Below are 19818 nucleotides of genomic sequence, written 5' to 3'. Positions count from 1 at the left end.
AACAAAACATTGTTTTTATCAAAATTCTTGTGTTGTGTATAAGTAAAATGTTTTAAAAACTTAAAAATCGCTGTAATTTTTGAATTTTGTACAGTCCTCACTAAATATTTTTTATTAATATTTATATTTATATTTTTTATTTTACTTTTACTTTTTTAATGCCCTTCCACCTGTGGTTATTGGCGCCTATTTTTGACCATTATTTATTTTATAAGAAGAAATTTTGATTTTGTTATTTCTTTATTTAAATAACTTTTATTATTATTAAACTTGAATTTTCCACATAAATGTAATCAACTTTGCAACGTTCTACATATATTATTCAATTTATAAATTTACTGATATCCTTATAGTAATACTTCACACAAATTCAAGAGAACGATAGAAATTGCTACGTTATTTAAATAACCAAGGTTGAAGAACGCTGGATACTTACGGATATAAAATAATGTGTTTGTCCCTCCACATAAATTAAATGATGATACAATTCTAAACCTGCTATTGGACTGTGATTTGTGTTTTACTTTTCCTTATCGATTTATTTTTTTAATTTTTTTTAAAATTATGGAAATTTTCACTCTACAACTTAGCTTACATACTACATACATATGTATCGTCTCACACGAGGACCGTCAATGCATTTACTGTGAACAATATCTCTGTAACAGACAAGAATATGTAGTTAAATATTAGAATATTGATTTACAAAGATTTGTTTTATTAAACATTCAATTGAAAACAGTAATTTTATATTTGTATTAGCCCCAATTTCTTAAGACCACTGCAGTACAGAAAGTCTATTTTAAATCATTAAAAACATTTTCGCAAAGTAGCCAAAAACTTAAAAAAAATTATTTGTCTAAGTATGTCGACCGACTTTTCTTCAAATTTGAGTGTTTGTTTGATTATTTAATTCGCATCAATTTTAAGTAGATGTTAAGACCATATATTGCACTAATTTGTAGAAAAACCTGTTCATCGATACTTCCCCAGCAGTGCACTTAAATGAGCTTTACTGGAAGAAGGTTCAAATAAAAGATGCAGATCTACATGTGCGCTATTATTACATCATTTTGATGAAAATCGTTGGTGCCGTACGCATAAAAAGCTTGTTTCACGGTTCCGCGGTGGCCACCTGAAACAATTATTCGATTTGAACCCTCCAGTTTTTTGTTGTTCAGTTATTCTGTTACATTAATAAACAGAAACACATAGTCCAATTTGTTAAAACTACTGTTTTCAAGGTAGCGCTTAAAAACTCAAATTTGAAAATTATCTGCACACAATCGTTAATACATTCTATTCAGGAGGAAAAGAAAATAAAAATGAAGCAACGAAATGGAGTCCATAGAATCTTATAATTGCTGTGTTTAAAGAATATTGTTCATTAGAATTCTTTTTTAAAAAAAACTGGATTACTGATTAAAATTCTAATGTTTTGTTTATAAGTCAAGAAAAGTTTTAGAACGATTACTCATAGAGGGGTGAGAGTGTTGTTACAAAAATAGTCTGAAGTTCTAGGCGTTTCCCTAGTTAGCCAGATATAGTATTTAAACCTCACACTCTACGGATACTAGAGTCAGACTAGTATCGGGAGGATTACAGACTTGTCAACAATCTAATAGGAAATTCCATACTTCACTTCAAGAACCCCGATAATAAGTAAAGGTAAATTGTTTTCTTTTATTAAAAGTAATTTAATTTTTTTCCTTCTTCGTGTTTAGGAAAATTTTAATATCGTTTTCATGATATAAATAATATTTGGAATTATATTGCTAGGGGAAAGTAAATTAAATTATTAGGATTGATGCAGCAGTGTAAACTGTAAATTAATGAAACTTTTTCACTGAAACATTTGAAAATTTTGTAGCAAATCATTTTATCGCTAATTGCAAAAAATAAAAATTTAATGTGGAAATAAAAATATTCATAAGGGTCTTGACCGTCCATGTTTGATCTCGACCCTCAACAACCAATCCAAATTTTTAATGGATTTATACTAAGTAGTTTCGGATCTTTTTATTTAAACACATCCAAATACTTACTTTATTAAACTTTTTCAATCATATACACATCATTTTCAACCATATTTCATTTTTGTCTCCCTAGTTTAGGTAGTTAAATAATTTATAATTGCATTATATAATGTACATATGTATGTTTTATAAAAAAATGTACATTTTCTGTAAATATTTCTATCACTCTCTCAGTACTTACGTTCATTTCACATCTGGCCTTCACTTAAAGCCAAATGCTTACCATTCCAAAAATACTTGTTCTTTTTTTTATTAAGTTACAGGCAAACCACTTATTAAAATTGTATTAAATAGGCTTTGTTTTAACTAAATTAATGTACTAATCTTTGCTAAAATAGTTATTAAATAGCAGATAAACAGTTTTTCTTTTATTTTCAGATGTCGCTTTTACCAATCCTATTTAACGACGTATGGGATGATTACAGACGCCCATTTCGTGGAGATATTTATGATCAAAATTTCGGTATGGGCTTATTGAATGAAGAAATACAAAGAGCTAAAGATGCTTTACTAGCTGTCCCATTGAGAAGTAGATACTTCAGACCTTGGAGAAGTCTATCAGTTGAAGATTCCGGTGTATCCGCATTACATTCGGACAGAAGCGAATTTAGAGTTAATCTAGATGTACAACAATTTAAACCAGAAGAACTAAACGTTAAAATAGCTGATGGTTTTATTGTCGTAAATGGTAAACATGAAGAACGCACCGATCAACATGGATATATTTCCAGACAATTTACTAGACGCTACAAAGTACCGGAAGAAGTTGATACTAATGCATTTGTATCAAATCTTTCATCGGATGGAGTTCTTTCAATTTTCGCTCCAAAGAAGGTTAATAAATTTGGCAAGTGATTTAATGAGGATAACCTTTGATTTGTATATTTTATTAAATACATCTATTAATTTCAGACTATCAAGGATGGAGTGGATCGGGTTATCCCAATTACACAGACTAACACACCTGCTATCAAAAAAACAGATGAAAAAGTCATTGAAGTATCAAAACAGGAATAAATAAATTCATAATAGATTACTGATTTCTTACTTATTGTTGTATTAAGACTGATTTGTAATACTGAATGTGTTTTATTTTATTGAACAAAAATCAAACTTTTCCTTGTATATCTATATTTAACATTACCAATAAATTAAACTCTTAAACCACATTTTTTGTTTTATCTTTGAATGTAAATTTCTATTCGGAACATTTTTCTTCCATAGCTAGGCAATATCTCTCAACAAGTTTAAAGTTTTTTATCTACAAATATGATAATTTTAGATGTTGGAGTAACACTAAGTAAATGCAACGCCTCTATCAAGTCCCTCAATTCTGTTTATGGTGTTACATAATTTTTATCTGGAGATGTTCATTGGTCTCTACTGCACAGTTAGGACGTGATCACGCGTCTGCTTTAGCGATCAAGAGCTTTACAATTTAGTGATGTTCTCTACCTTCAAGGAGAGTGTAGCTGTAATATCTCAAGAAGCGATGTTTACTATTTTTACCAGCAAGAGGTGCTGCTCGGCAGTGCTGAGAATTGGAGCTATGGGCTAAGTATCTAGAAATCAGTTCTTTCCTTTTGCTTTCTTGGACTCAAATATTGCTTGCCCAATCTAATACTGACAGGCATCAATAAAAAGTTAATTTAAGTGAAAAAAAGACAGAAAGAATATTGCCAATTTCCGTTTTTATTTTTGCCAAGCTTTCGACCTAGAGTCTGGGACATCTTCAGAGGCTAATTTGGTTGTGAAATTTTCTTCAAACAAAGGAGTTTTAGCTATAAATTTAACCCTTCTTAATAGTGTAAGCCACAAAAACTGAATAATACTTTAGTACTAAGGTAACACATTTTAAAAAGAACCCTTAAGCGAATTTAGCTGAAAAAATACAAGTTTTAGATCTAGATGTGAGAATCATGAACCTCCTCGATGTCTGAAGCGTCGGGTGGCTCTTCGATCAACTGAGCACGTAGTCTCCTTCTGTAATGGTATTTTGCGACTTCCATTGCTGGCCATCGTTCACGCCAGCCACGTCAATGTGTGTTTTCTGGCATTCTGCCAATCTATACTCTGGCCTATAGACTATTAAAAAAAAATATATATTTTTCATAGTGCATATGTTTTTGTGCAGTTTTAAGAGTCTTAATAAACGCCAAAAAAAAAAAAAAAAAAATAGATAAATAAATGAATAAGTAAATAAAAATATATATATAACTTTGTTGCCAGTCAGCAAACTCAAGATTAAGAACCTACATAGTTTGTGTCAAATGCAGAAAAGCTTCAAAAAGCCAAATGACTAACTAAAGTAAATTAAGTGACTCTTTCGGTTGAGCAATTTTCTTATAACATAGAATTTTATTCTTCTAAATAGTATAATGAAAGTTAGAACTGTAATTCCGCAGAAACATTCACTGATTATAGCACTTTTGGGAAGCGTAATTGCTCTTGTTCAAAGTTACTCTGAAAAAATGTTTCAAATGTGAGTTTTTTTTTTAAGAGTCACAGAAACTGGCGAAGTACTTTTATGTAATTAATGCGATAAAAATAAGAAGTTTTCTTTTGTGAGTTTGAGAAGCTGTTTTTTTTGTAACTAAACTATTTTATTTTAGTATTATTAAATTATGTTCGTGTATATTTGTTCCTTATTTTAAATATTTTAAATTCTATTTTCCGTTAAAAAAAAAGGAACTATGTATGCATATGTATGTATGCAAAACTTCCTGTGATTTTATTACGAGCAAGGTTGCACAATTTGCATCTTTCAGGCATCAACAGGTGCTTATTTTATTTTTAAAGTCGATGCTTTATTTAGAACTAGAAGATTTGATTTGACTGTGACTTTCGAAGTTTTTGGAACAATTTGACCTCCCCGATACCTAAAACATATTTATAAGTAATGCAAATTTATTTATAATAAATTTTTCCTAACTAAATATTATTGTAAAATAATAACAAAGCACTCAGCAATGAACTGGTGTAGAAGACCCTATCTCAACAGAGGTTTACGTCTTCTTCAAACGCCAAAGTTTGGCACTGCACTCTATATTCTCTTATTTGTTACTAAGATACCCAACAAAGCATCAGTTTAGGAAAAGTTGTACTCTGAAAAAAGACGGTGGATGGCAACGTTCCATGACCACTGGAGAGTTAAGGAAATAAATTTGTGTAAAAGAATACTATACAGTTGGAGTAAATGGGAAATGAGAACCACTGGCTCTAGTAGTGTGCCGGCCTTATTATAGATGTAAATATTTTAGTATTCTTCCTTAATTTATTACTTTCTTAATAAGATTATTTATTTTTAAATTAATGCAACATGATCTTTTAAGGCTATAAAGTGAACTAAATAATTAACTCGGTGCTACCATGAAAACTGGCAATAAGTTTTTGGCTAAAATCAGTCAATGAGAAGTCCCCCTTTACTGAATCGATTTTTCGTTCTTTTTTTGTGATTTTCTCAAAAATAGCTTCAATAAATTTACTTAATCTTAGCAGGTAGATTTGTAACTACTATTTATATCATTTTCCTTAAGTAGCCCTGGGAGATAGGTTGGATTAACCTGGTCAGAAGTGTCATTTATGAGTAAGGCACTTGAAGAGAATATAACTTACAATATAAAAATAATAGGAGCTCAATTTGCACGGAAAATGTTCATTAAGGCTGTCCTGTTGGAAAGATTGGATTTAGCTTCAATTTATCGTTTCATAAGTGCAATGTATGACCTTATTACTGGTATAATGCTAGTAGGTATTAGAAAATAAATACTTAAGCGAAATTCAAAATTTGAAGAAATAGATTGATTGTGATGCCTTACTGCATAATGAAAATTATTTATTTTTAAACCCCTTTTCTCCTCGTAAATCCTACGGTTATAATTTTATTACGGATTTTACGGTAAGGAAAGTCATGTGAGTGTGAACTCACGAAATTTCATTTTTATGTAGAATAAAGTAAATTAGAATAAATTTTATTACAATTATTTTTATAAATTGAATTATTTTTAAAGAACGATGATGTCATGGTTACTCAAGTGTTTATTTTCTTTTCAATTCATTTCAAAATGCAGCAATCAATGATAGCAGAATCATGCAGGATAGACGAAAAGCAAAAATATGATCAGATTAAGGGAAATCCATTGGATTTTTGTTATTTTCATGCCCGTGACTCCACAATTTCAACTGAATCCTCTCAGAAAGATGAACTATTACCAAGACTGGTACAGAATCTTGATGATGTAAGTTGTCTTATTTGCATTATTTAAGGTTGAAAAATTTGTATTCCATAAAAAATAAATAAATAAATAACAATAATTTTGGTAAAATAAATAAATAAAATTTTGTTGATAGCAAATTGGATGAAGTAATGATGTCATAAATAAAGATAGTCACCAATTTAATTTTTTTCTTAATATTATTTTTCAGTGCCAATTTTCCCCAATCATATTAATCCTGAAGACAATTAAGCTAAAATTATTAAATATAAAAAATTAAGAAACTAATATATTAAAACGTAGCATTGGAACTACATTTTCCTCAACTATCTATGCGAAGAAGTTTACAAACTATGTCAAATTTTTGAATTGTGTTTTTAATGGAAATATATTTTTGAAGTCCATTGAAACCGAAAAAATATAATTAGTGAATTGTCTGCATCCAAATTTGCAAAGGTCCATTGGATAAGCACTCATGGACAGCACTCCAGCAATCAGAATCAAAGATTTTTTGGCTGGGTATGAATTGGTTTTTTTGCTGGCCACAAGACGGAGCGCTGCACTGTCCATCTAGACCTGGTCTCTGTGTTGTGTTAGAAGAGGGGTGTTGGTAACATGCGCTCCCTTACTGCATGAGTCATGTGGCACCAGTCTCTCGTACGCCAAGGTCGGGTACACTTAACCATTATTGAACCGTTGTTATGTTAGTCTGTGGCCGCAAAGGTTAGGAAATATTCAAATCTCTTTCCTCCAAATCTCTCCTACTATTTTGCCAACCCCATCCTCACCATTTATTCTCTGCTATTCTTAACATAAACAAACCACTGTTTAGTGGACTTTTTCGTTTCTGTCAGGTTTAACGTTTCCTGTGATGAGGTAAGTACAATTTTTGCTATTTTATCTTTCTGTCAGAGATAGTCATAACGGCCAGCATCCTAACCTACCTTCGGATGTTTCCGGTCATAGCCGTTCTTCAAACGTTTCATATTCTAAACCAGTGGTTCTTAACCTTTACAAAGGCGCGGAATACAATTATGTATATATTTTTCTCGCGGAACACCAACATTAAAAAATTTGAAATTCGGTATTTAGCAAGAACTTAAAATTAATGAATAATAAAAAATCGAATATAATTTTAAAAAGGATAAATTATTACATAGTTTTAAAAAATAAATTCTGAAAATGAAATTAATCAAATAATGAACATAAAAGTACGTTGCTACAAATAACAAAAAAAAAAAAATATTTTAATGAGAAATTTGTGCGATTCTTACATATTTGAAACAATATTTTAAAAAAAGGGAACGATTTTTTGTTTTCGTATCTTTCTTAAGTTTTTAATTTTCAATACATTTAAAATTGAAATTTCGCGGAAAACTTGGACCATATTCGCGGAACACCGGTTAAGAACCACTGTTCTAAGCATTAAATACTGATACAGGTGCTTAATGTCAAACAGGAAATTTTAATGTTTATTGCCTTTAATATTTATTATACCTATTAACGTACGTACTATTTAAAACAAATAATTAATGAGTATTATTTTGTGTAACTTTTGCATTTAAATTAAATGCCCTTAGCTGTCGATGCGCCTCCCCAAAAAATTATAGTTAAAATTGTCTTTTTATTTTTGAATTTTAATTTTTTTTTTTAAAAAGTGTTTTTAAGAAGTTTTTTAATCACCAAAGTTGGATACAGCTTTGCGATTAGCAAAACCTAACTCCAAGTCACGAGAATATCTCCGCCTTTCTTAGACAAGTTTTCGGCAGCTTCTACGGTGGTCTTGAGTTATCTGTGGCCTAATATCGACGCGTGAAATGTTTCCATGAATGAAGTGTAATTTTATTCAAAATTTTATTTCGATTTGAATTTTAGAGGTCTAGTCGCTGCGCATCTCTAAGAGCAGAATTCGCGCTACGCGAGTAAGGCCCTCTTTAAACATTTATCACTATGTAAATCTTATACCTATTTCGATTAAATTTGGCAAGAAGAGCTTCCCTACGTGTCAATTAAGTGCTATCCTGCTCTTACACCTACTATCAGGAAGTATTGAAATCTTTTCAAATAAACAACGCGTGAACCGATTTTCATGAATGAAATGTCATTTTATTAATTATTATTATTTTTTTTTAAAATCTCATTTAAGTGCAAGTTTAGTGAAGCAGTAAGAAATAAAAATCGTCGGTTTAAGTTCATTCTTCGATTAAATTGATGTTATTTCACTTCATTCAGTAATTAAGGGTAAAAATAATATGTAATCTAGTTTCTTAGTATTAAATTTGTATGTAGCTTTCTTCAATTACACTTTTTATCTAGATGTTCTCCCTACAATATTATATATATGTAATGTAAAATATATAAAGATATGCATATTTTTAGGAAAGGCAATTATTGTTAAAGTACTTTACTAATTATTTGATTATAAAACTCCTTTACAAGTCCTCAGTTAAAGGAACCTCATTAAATTATTATTTAGAAATGAATTATTATTAAAAGTAACTGTGTAATTTGCCTCTCTTATTCTTCTGTAGCAAAAAAAAAAAAATAAAAAAAATAATAATCCTCTTTAAATAAAATTGTATAATACTTTCATTTGCCAAAAGTAATTGAAAATAGAAAAATAAAAAATACAGATCTTCCATTTTATTACGGCCAAGAGGGCGTGGTGTGATAAAAATCGAAGGGAGGAGAGGTTTTATTAACTCTTCTTATTGGCTCTTCAACCATTTTACTTTTCACACTTCTATTCTTCACTGTGATTGACCAATTTTTTTATAGCTAATTATTTTTATGAAAAATAAAAGTTTTTTTTTTTACAAATTTTTCCTCTGTAGGTATATGAAAAGCTTTAAGTTGATGAAAAATTGCAACGTCTGGCCGTAATTAAATTAAACCCTATATGAAATATTTATAATAGCATAATATTTAAAGTGTGTTATTATTAATTTTATGAAATATATTAAATGTTTAGGGAACTAAATCGAATTGCGAACGAAAAATTGTTGCTTAAGTAAATGGTTGTAAATGGTACCCTTGGGACATTTTAGGTAAAATGGAATATACTTTTAGCTCAAATTATGAAGTAAAGAATATCATTGGCTCTTCCAAAACAAATTTATTCAAGAAAGTATTGTCAAATTTGATTTTTTTTTAAAGAGATCTTTCTACGTTTCAGATAACCAAGTCAGTTTTATCAGCGGATTTAGTGAAATTTATCTCTAAAATGGAAAGCATTTACAAGAAGTTTAGACGTTTTGGGCCCAAATTTCATAGAATTGGCTTGCCAACTACACAGTTTTTTAAAGATAACTTTGAAAAAATTCGAGTCGAAGTATGCCCTGGAAATTTTAAAGTAAGCATTTATTTCATCCTGCTGGTGATAAAATGAGAATCAGTAGAAGTATGCTAGTTTGAAACAATTACTGAAATTACTGTAAACGTTTGCGGCGTATTACCAATTCAGGAACATATTTTTTTTTTTTTTTTTTTTTTATCGTTACCGAAATTTAGAAACATACAGTGACTCCCATTAATATTGGGACACCTATTACAAAATGATTTAAAAGGAAAATGAAAACAACATACAAAAGTTTGGAATTTTTTTTTTTTAAATTACATTAGCAACATCTGTACAAATTATTAAAACTGTCCGGTAGGACAGTTGTATAAGGGTTGATCGTCAAAAACTGCACGAAAAAGCGTAACGTTGAAAAACACCCAACTTTGACAATTTTTTTCTCTTTAAAACTGTCCGGTAGGACAGTTGTATAAGGGTTGACCATCAAAAACTGCACGAAAAAGCGTAACGTTGAAAAACACCCAACTTTGACAATTTTTTTCTCTTTTTCTATAAAAGATAAAATTCCCAAATTTTCTTTAAATCTTACTCCAAACCCTCCTTCATAACTGTAATTTTTTTGCAACCACCCAGATCTAATAGGTTTCGAGAAAAAAGTTGCCGAAAATGAGCAAAAACCGCTTTTTCAAAAAATGTTCTTGTTCTTGTTCTTCTTCTTCTTGTTGTTCTTGTTGTTCTTGTTGTTCTTGTTGTTACCTTTTTTGTAAACAACGTAGCGCCTAAACGCGTGAACCGATTTTCATGAATGAAGTGTCATTCGATTGGGAATTTTATGTAGATGTGCCTTTTGGGGGTCTCGGCCCTGTGCATCGAATGGGAGAGGAGTTAGCCCCCTTTATGTAAGGCCCCCTCCAAAATTATTATTACTAATTACTCTGTAAATCGTGGCCCGATTTTGATAAAATTTGGTAGGATGATAGGGTTAGGGCTCCCCTACCTAACAATAAAGCGACGATCTGCTCTTACACTTGTTAAGGGGAAGTATAGCAATCGTTTCAAATTATCGACACGTGAACCGATTTTCATGAATGAAGTGTCATTCGAATCGAAATTTTGTACAGATTTGTACTTTAAAAGTCTCGACGCTATGCCTCATAAGGAGGGGAGTTCGCCCCACCCAAATAAGTCCCTTTCTAAAACTATTATTACCAATATTTCTACAAAGCTTAGTCCGATTTTGATAAAATTTAGCACGAAGAAGTGATTAAAGCTCCTCTACGTGGCTGTGAAGTGCCATCATGCTCTTACACCTACTAAGAGGAAGTACTGCAATCGTTAAAATTATCAATGAGTGAACCGATTTACATCAATGAATTGTCGTTCGATTCAAAATCTTTGCCTTTTAGGGAGAAGTACTGTAATCGCAGTTTATTTTTCTTGCTCCTCTTAAAAGGAAGTACTGAAATCGCAGTTTAATTTTGCTATTTACGTACAAATACCTTCCTATTTTATTCAAAACGCTTTCTCCAAAAAATGGTTATTGAGGATGGTTTGGGGACCGCAACTATAACCATTCTTTAAAAAGATCTCTCTAGTGGTAATTACGGTTCCGATTTAACACCTTATCAGGTTATAATGATAGAATAGCTTATTCCAAATTTTAAAAAAATCTGTAAAGCAGGCGTAACTTTGCTAATAGACAAAAAGGAAAATCTATCCAAAAGGTACAAAAATCTCCTTAACAAAAACTTACAGTTTAAAAAGTTAAGTATAAGGGTTGATTAAACGCCAAAAGGTACACAAATCAGCAAGTACCCAACATTTCATTAATACTTCATTGATATTATTTAAGTAATTTTACCGCATTAATTTTCATTAATATTTTTTAAGAATTTATTAGATGTCACATACCCTTATGCTGGCCATTTTCATCTACAAAATATTTGTTCAAGTAGCACACCATTTAACTTAGATTGACTGTAATATCTATTTATCTATAATAATCAAACTATTAATTACAGGTGAAAAAGAAAACGTTATAAAAATAAAAAAATATGAGGCTTAAAAATTCAAAAAAATTTTTAAAAAATGCTTACACCAACATACATCAGTGATTTTGTTTATTTATTTTTATTTTTAAATAAAAATCGTCGGTTTAAGTTCATTCTTCGATTAAAGTAATTGTTATTTTATGTAGTAGTCAATCTGGCTTTATCGTAAATAATATAGTTGTCTTCAATTACATTCTCCATCTAGGTGTTCTTCCCACAATGTTGTGTATATGTAATATAAAGTAAATAAGATATGCATATTTTTAGGACAGCTAATTATTCCAGTATTTTACTATAAGTAAAATTAGGGGAACTAAATTAAATTACAATTGAGAAATCAATATATAATTTTGAATAATCTACTTGTTATTAACTGTGTGTCATTGTGCTCACGAATATTTCGGTAAGACGAATTCAAGACTGAAATATTGTTTTAAATCCTCCGTGATTCAAATTTAAACAGTAGCCGACTCTAAATTTGTCTTTTTCTAATTTAACATGCATGTATATGTGACAACTTCAGAATAAAGGGCACATTAAAGAGAAATCAGAAGAATAATTTGGAATAGAGTTAAAATAAAGTACCTATTTATACGAAGATATAATATACATTTTATCACAATTATAACTATTATGAATGAACTGGCCAGCATAAGGGTATGTGACATCTAATAAATTCTTAAAAAATATTAATGAAAATTAATGCGGTAAAATTACTTAAATAATATCAATGAAGTATTAATGAAATGTTGGGTACTTGCTGATTTGTGTACCTTTTGGCGTTTAATCAACCCTTATACTTAACTTTTTAAACTGTAAGTTTTTGTTAAGGTTTTCTATAAAAGATAAAATTCCCAAATTTTCTTTAAAATATAGGGCAAACCCTCCTTTATAGCTGTAATTTTTTTGCAACCACCCAGATCTAATAGGTTTCGAGAAAAAAGTTGCTGAAAATGAGCAAAAACGGCTTTTTCAAAAAATGTTCTTGTTCTTGTTCTTGTTGTTGTTGTTGTTGTTGTTCTTCTTCTTCTTGTTACCTTTTTTGTAAACAACGTAGCGCCTAAACGCGTGAACCGATTTTCATGAATGAGGTGTCATTCGATTCGGAATTTTATGTAGATGTGCCTTTTGAGGGTCTCGATCCTGTACATCGAATGGGAGAGGAGTTAGCCCCCTTTATGTAAGGCCCCCTCCAAAATTATTATTACTAATTACTCTGTAAATCTTAGCCCGATTTTGATAAAATTTGGTAGGATGATAGGGTTAGGGCTCCCCTACGTAACATTAAAGCGGCAATCAGCTCTTACACTTGTTAAGGGGAAGTATAGGAATCGTTTCAAATTATCGACACGTGAACCGATTTTCATGAATGAAATGTCATTCGAATCGAAATTTTGTACAGATTTGCACTATAAAGGTCTCGACGCCGTGCCTCATAAGGAGGGGAGTTTGCCCCACCCAAATAAGGCCCTTTCTAAAACTATTATTACCAATATTTCTATAACGCTTAGTCCGATTTTGATAAAATTCAGCTCGAATAAGTGGTTAAAGCTCCTCTACATTGCTGATGCTCTTGCACCTACTAAGAGGAAGTACTGCAATCGTTTAAATTATCAATGAGTGAACCGATTTAAATCAATGAATTGTCGTTCGATTAAAAAATCTTTGCCTCTTTGCCTAGAAGTACTGCAATCGCAGTTTATTTTTCTTACTCCTCTTAAAAGGAAGTAATGAAATCGCAGTTTAATTTTGCTATTTACGCACAAATACCTTCCTATTTTATTCAAAACGCTTTTTCAAAAAAAGTTGTTACTGAGGATGGTTTGGGGGACCTTAACGATAATCATTCTTTAAAAAGATCTCTCTAGTGGTAGTTACGGTTCCGACTTACCATCTTATCAGGTTATAATGATAGAATTGCTTATTCCAAATTTAAAAAATTCTGTAAAGCAGATATGTAACTTTGTAAAATAGACAAAAAGGAAAATCTATCCAAAAGGTACAAAAATCTCTTTAACAAAAACTTACAGTTTAAAATGTTAAGTATAAGGGTTGATTAAACGCCAAAAGGTACACAAATCAGCAAGCACCCAACATTTCATTAATTCTTCATTAATATTTAAGTAATTTTACTGCATTAATTTTCATTAATATTTTTTAGAATTTATTAGATGTCACAGACCCTTATGCTGGCCACTTCATTTATATTTTTTTGTTATAATTATGATAAATCACACATATGTACATGCATGTTAAAGTAGAAAAAGACAAAGTTAGAGTAGGCTACTGTCTTGAATTCGTCTTACCGAAATATTCGTGAGCACAAATAACACACAGTTAATAACAAGTAGATTATTCAACAACAATTATTGATTTCTCAATTGTAATTTAATTTAGTCCCCCTAATTTTACTTATAGTAAAATACTGGAATAATTAGCTGTCCTAAAAATATACATATCTTATTTACTTTATATTACATATTACATTTTTTTTTATAAAAAAAAGTTTTGAATTTTTTAGCCTCATAATTTTTTTTTATTTTTTATAACGTTTTTCTTTTTAACCTGTATTTAATAGTTTGATTATTATAAATAACTAGATATTACAGTCAATCTACAGTGCTACTTGAACAAATATTTTGTAGACGAAAATGGCCAGCATAAGGGTCTGTGACATCTAATAAATTCTAAAAAATATTAATGAAAATTAATGCAGTAAAATTACTTAAATATTAATGAAGAATTAATGAAATGTTGGGTGCTTGCTGATTTGTGTACCTTTTGGCGTTTAATCAACCCTTATACTTAACATTTTAAACTGTAAGTTTTTGTTAAAGAGTATATAAGTATAAATCGATGAAATTCCAAACTGTTAGGTAGCACTTTTTGAAAAAGTGTGAAATAAGGCTCTCAAAAATATTGGGACACCAGAAGTGCTAGAGTTTAAATGTTCAATATTTAAAATCTCCTACTATTTAATATTTGGTTGGTAATAATTTAATAATTGCTTTTTGACTTACAATAGCCCTCAAACGATCAGGCATAGGTGAAACAAGTTTTTGGTTAATTCAGGTGGTGTTTTTTTCCCATTCTTCCAGGAAACATCGTTTTAATTCATTTTTGTTAGATATTATTCGTTTTTCTTAAAGCACTGGGTAAATATTGCCATAAATGTTCAATGGGATTAAGATATGGTGACTGCGGAGAGGTTTGGAATACTTTTGGGCAATTGTATAACAGTCACTGACGTATCACCCAAGCCGTAGGTTTGGGGTCGTTATCTTGGTAGAATTTAGAAGACCCTAAAATACCAAATGTTTGGGCACTTTTTAAAATTATTTTTTAATATATTACTATAAACCATTTTGTCCATCACTCCATCAACAAACATTAATTCTCCAAATCCTGATGCGGACATCTAGCCCCAAACCATAACTGACCCACCTCCACCCGGTGGTGCAGCTTTAAAACCCTTTAAAGTTGGCTGTAAATTCTTCTTTTCGAGTTCAGCATTCGCTTTCCTCCAGACCATATCCCTTCCATCTGGCTAAAAAATATTAAATTTTGATTCATCGCTAGAGTATATCATTCCAAAAGTCACTATTTACATTGAAATATTTTTCGGCAAATTTCACTCTCAGCACGATTTATCTTACTGACAGAAGGATTCTTCCAGGCTACTCTACCATGATAGTCGAGTTTTCTTAGCACTCTCCGAACAGTATCTGCTCCATTTTTGCTCTCTGAACATGTCAAAAATTTCACATTGAAGTTTTGGAGCACTAAGTCGGTGATCTTTTCTAATTCTTTTAATATACTCCTTAACAAAAACTTACAGTTTAAAAAGTTAAGTATAAGGGTTGATTAAACGCCAAAAGGTACACAAATCAGCAAGTACCCAACATTTCATTCAAGCTTAGTTGATATAATTTAAGTAATTTTGCTGCATTAACTTTTCCTTCACATTTTTTAGAATTTATTAGATGTCACAGACCCTTATGCTGGCCTGTTCGTTCATAATATTATTTGGTTATACTTATGATAAAATGTATATTATATCTTCGTTTTTAAATAGGTACTTTATTTTAACTCTATTCCAAATAATTATTATTCTTCTGATTTATCTTTAATATGCCCTTTATTCTGAAGTTGTCACATCTTATACATGCATGTTAAAGTAGAAAAAGACAAAGTTAGAGTCGGCTACTGTTTAAATTTGAATCACGGAGGATTTAAAACAATATTTCAGACTTGAATTCGTCTAACCGAAATATTCGTGAGCACAAATAACACACAGTTAATAACAAGTAGATTATTCAACAATTATTCATTTCTCAATTGTAATTTAATTTTACTTACAGTAAAATACTGGAATAATTAGCTGTCCTAAAAGTATGCAATACTTATTTATTTTATATTACATAACATATATATAACATTGTGAGAAGAACAGCTACATTGAGAGTGTGATTGAAGAAAACTATATTATTTGCGATAGAGCCAGATAATTATTACCTATTATTATAAACGTTTGACTACTACATAAAATAACAATTACTTTAATCGAAGAATGAACTTAAACAGACGATTTTTATTAAAAATAAAATAATCGAAATCATTGATGTATGTTGGTGTAAGCATTTTTTTAAAAAAGTTTTTAAATTTTGTAGCCTCGTAATTTTTTTTATTTTTTATAACGTTTTCTTTTTAACCTGTAATTAATAGTTTGATTATTATAGATTAATAGATATTACAGTCAATCTACAGTGCTACTTGAACAAATTTTTTGTAGATGAAAATGGCCAGCATAAGGTTCTGTGACATCTAATAAATTCTAAAAAATGTGAAGGAAAAGTTAATGCAGCAAAATTACTTAAATTATATCAACTAAGCTTGAATGAAATGTTGGGTACTTGCTGATTTGTGTACCTTTTGGCGTTTAATCAACCCTTATACTTAACTTTTTAAACTGTAAGTTTTTGTTAAGGAGATTTTTGTACCTTTTGGATAGATATTCATTTTTGTCTATTTTGCTAAGTTACATATCTGCTTTACTGTTTTTTTTAAATTTGGAATAAGCAATTCTAACATTATAACCTGATAAGGTGTTAAGTAGGAACCGTAACTACCACTGGAGAGATCTTTTTAAAGAATGATTATAGTTGCGGTCCCCAAACCATCCTCAATAACAATTTTTTGAGAAAGCCTTTTTATATAAAATAGGAAGGTATTTGTACGTAAAAAGCAAATTTAAACTGCGATTTCAGACCTTCCTTTTAAGAGGAGTAAGAAAAATAAACGGGCGATTACAGTACTTCTCCCTAAAAGGCAAAGAGGCAAAGATTTTGAATCGAACGACAATTCATTAATGTAAATAGGTTCACCCATTGATAATTTTAACGATTTCAGTACTTCCTCTTAGTAGGTGTAAGAGCATGATGGCACTTCACAGCCATGTAGAGGAGCTTTAATCACTTCTTCGTGCTAAATTTTATCAAAATCGGACAAAGCGTTATAGAAATATTGGTAATAATAGTTTTAGAAACGGCCTTACTTGGGTGGGGCAAACTCCCCTCCATATGAGGCGTAGCGACGAGACTTTTAAAGTGCAAATCTGTACAAAATTTCGATTCGAATGACACTTCATTCATGAAAATCGGTTCACGTTTCGATAATTTGAAACGATTGCTATACTTCCCCTTAACTAGTGTAAGAGCAGATCGCCGCTTTAATGTTACGTAGGGGAGCCCTAACTCTATCATCCTACCAAATTTTATCAAAATCGGGCTAAGATTTACAGAGTAATTAGTAATAATAATTTTGAAGGGGGCCTTACATAAAGGGGGCTAACTCCTCTCTAATTCGGTGTACAGCGTCGAGACCCCCAAAAGGCACATCTACATAAAATTCCGAATCGAATGTCACCTCATTCATGAAAATCGGTTCTCGCGTTTAGGCGCTACGTAGTTTACAAAAAAGGTAACAACAACAACAACAAGAAGAAGAAGAAGAACAACAACAACAACAACAATTTCTGAAAATGCCGTTTTTGCTCATTTTCGGCAACTTTTTTCTCGAAATCTATTAGGTCTGGGGGGTTGCAAAAAAATTTCAGTTATAAAGGAGGGTTTGCCCTATATTTTAAAGAAAATTTGGGAATTTTATCTTTTATAGAAAAAGAAAAAAAAATTGTCAAAGTTGGGTGTTTTTTAACGTTACGCTTTTTCGTGCACTTTTTGACGATCAATCCTTATACAACTGTCCTACCGGACAGTTTTAATAACGCTGCTCTCTGCTGCTCTCTCTCAGAGAGCAGTCGAGGACGGCCTTTTTGTAGGGTTGAAACAATTCTTTTTCTTTTTGGTAACGCTGAATGATGTTCCACACAGTAGATGTTTTAGGTCCGATCAGTTTTTCCGTCTCTCTAACACTTTTTTTGGTCTTTGTGCAAAGAAATTACAATTTTTCTTTGTTCAATCGTTGTATTTGTATTTTTGCGCGACATGTTATACGTGGCTTGATTTATATAAACTAATTTAATTATTAATTTCATATTGAATAAATGCTTAAGGTATATATTTACAAATTGTATAAATATTCGGGCAAAACCTTGGACAAACTATAAATTATAATAGTGTCCCAATATTTATGAGAGGTAGAATTTGCACTTATTATTATATATATTTTTTTTAATCTACCAAAACATTTTTATTTACTTATTTAAATAGTTTTTATTTAATTAATAGTAATTATAAAATGAAATGAATTTATAAAAATTTGAATAATGGGTGCCACTTTTAATTTTCGTCAATTTTGAACTTCTGTATGTACTGTCCCAATATTAAATGGGAGTCACTGTATGTGTTTTACACCTAAAAAAAAAGAGACCTGTAAATATGGCGTTCATTATTTTTAAATTACACAATACTCCTAGTACTTTCTATTTTTTACAAATCGTTAAATGCTCATTTTTGTATTTTTAAGTAATGTTTATCAGAAGTTTTGTTTACTCCTATTTTTTTTAACCGCACACATCGCTATCTTTGTTTTTTGTCAACACATCCGAATTTGAAGCCAACTAAAATTTTAAATCAATTTCAAAAACGTAGGAAACTAAACTTGAATAATAAGTAGTGCTAGCCAACTGTATTTGGTATGCTCTAACAGCGCACTAATCACTTATGCGTGGACATATTTGAAATTAATAATTGAGGTATCTTATTCAAGATCTAATATCACTATATTTCTGTAGATAACATCTAAAGATTGAATAAAAGTTGTATGTTCGGTGCAATATGATAATATTAATTGTAATAAGAGAATGTAACTTAAAAATTGCTGAACACTTGAGTCAATGGATGACATAAAATGATGCAGACAAAGATAAAACAGTAAATTAATTTTACTAATATTGTAAGCGCAACATTACATTTTAGTATATAATGTGAAAATAAAATTAGTCAAATTGTTTAATAAATCGGTTTTGTTGCTTTTAGACCAAAAACGAAAAATTTGAAGTGCTCAGAATAGTTTGTGACTATGATCGTCACAGCAAAATTATCAAGAAACTTGTAGATGCTTATTGTGCAGACATCTCTCACAATTCTTTGACTACAAAAAAATCTACTACATGCGGTTAGTATAATGCATATTTTAAAAATAACGCTTGATTATTTTCTAAGAAACTAGATGCTCAAATTTTCTAGAAAAAATGCAATTTAATTTTGTGAAACGAAAAAAAAAAAAAAATTGCGTTTAACTTTTTCTGACAAATTAAATTTTTCCTTGATAAAAATAGCAGTGTTTACGTTGTTGCAGTTATCGCTTACATTCTTCTTAGAATGTTGAATGAAGTATTCTATGACGATATATATGAGATGCTCAATACGGTAGCGCCCATATATCAACTTTTACCTTTAACACATTTTCTGTTAAAAAAAGAAGCAATCAATTTAACATTTAAACTAGGATTGCCCTTGTTCGACAAAAATTACGTAAAGAAAATGTTTTATTTTTTAAACAACAAAGGATGGTCGCTGATGAAGGTAATTAATAATTTGAAGATTCCTTAATTCCGCTATTAAGAATCTATAATAATTTGGAATGAAATTGGAGATTCTCGTGGCTGTTACATTTCCACAGTTTACTCCAGTTGCTTAAAAATACAGATTGTTTTAATCAAGGGGTATGCCTAGAAAGTGTGAGGCAGACACTATTTC

The 19818-nt window shown here is 30.4% G+C and overlaps 2 protein-coding genes across 13 annotated transcripts in view; both read left to right on the top strand.

The window, feature by feature from the left end:
• Nucleotides 1–1508: 1508 nt before the first annotated feature.
• Nucleotides 1509–3205, top strand: LOC141459938 (protein lethal(2)essential for life-like). The gene is made up of 3 exons (XM_074139501.1): nucleotides 1509–1668; nucleotides 2415–2870; nucleotides 2949–3205. Exons 2-3 carry the CDS (start codon nucleotides 2415–2417, stop codon nucleotides 3051–3053), a joined length of 561 nt encoding a protein of 186 aa, XP_073995602.1. The 5' UTR covers nucleotides 1509–1668; the 3' UTR covers nucleotides 3054–3205.
• Nucleotides 3206–6064: 2859 nt separating this feature from the next.
• LOC141459867 (uncharacterized) overlaps nucleotides 6065–19818 on the top strand; it is a 50522-nt gene continuing 36768 nt past the window's right edge. For 5 of the 12 annotated variants that reach the window (XM_074139441.1, XM_074139438.1, XM_074139428.1 and 2 more), the window contains exons 1-4: nucleotides 6068–6274; nucleotides 9426–9602; nucleotides 19096–19234; nucleotides 19418–19644. In XM_074139441.1, the coding sequence (XP_073995542.1) occupies nucleotides 6101–6274; nucleotides 9426–9602; nucleotides 19096–19234; nucleotides 19418–19644 (717 nt within the window). In that variant the 5' untranslated portion in view covers nucleotides 6068–6100. Of the gene's footprint in view, nucleotides 6275–6895; nucleotides 7127–9425; nucleotides 9603–18993; nucleotides 19013–19095; nucleotides 19235–19417; nucleotides 19645–19818 lie in introns of those variants that run through there. The other 7 variants (XR_012461656.1, XR_012461655.1, XM_074139445.1 and 4 more) reach the window with 6 other exon arrangements.

This window comes from Rhodnius prolixus, unplaced genomic scaffold, assembly GCF_049639745.1.
Source record: "Rhodnius prolixus isolate KJV_2025 unplaced genomic scaffold, Rpr scaffold_1, whole genome shotgun sequence".
NCBI classification, from domain to species: Eukaryota; Metazoa; Arthropoda; class Insecta; order Hemiptera; family Reduviidae; genus Rhodnius; species Rhodnius prolixus.
This window is presented reverse-complemented; position numbering and strand designations above follow the sequence as displayed.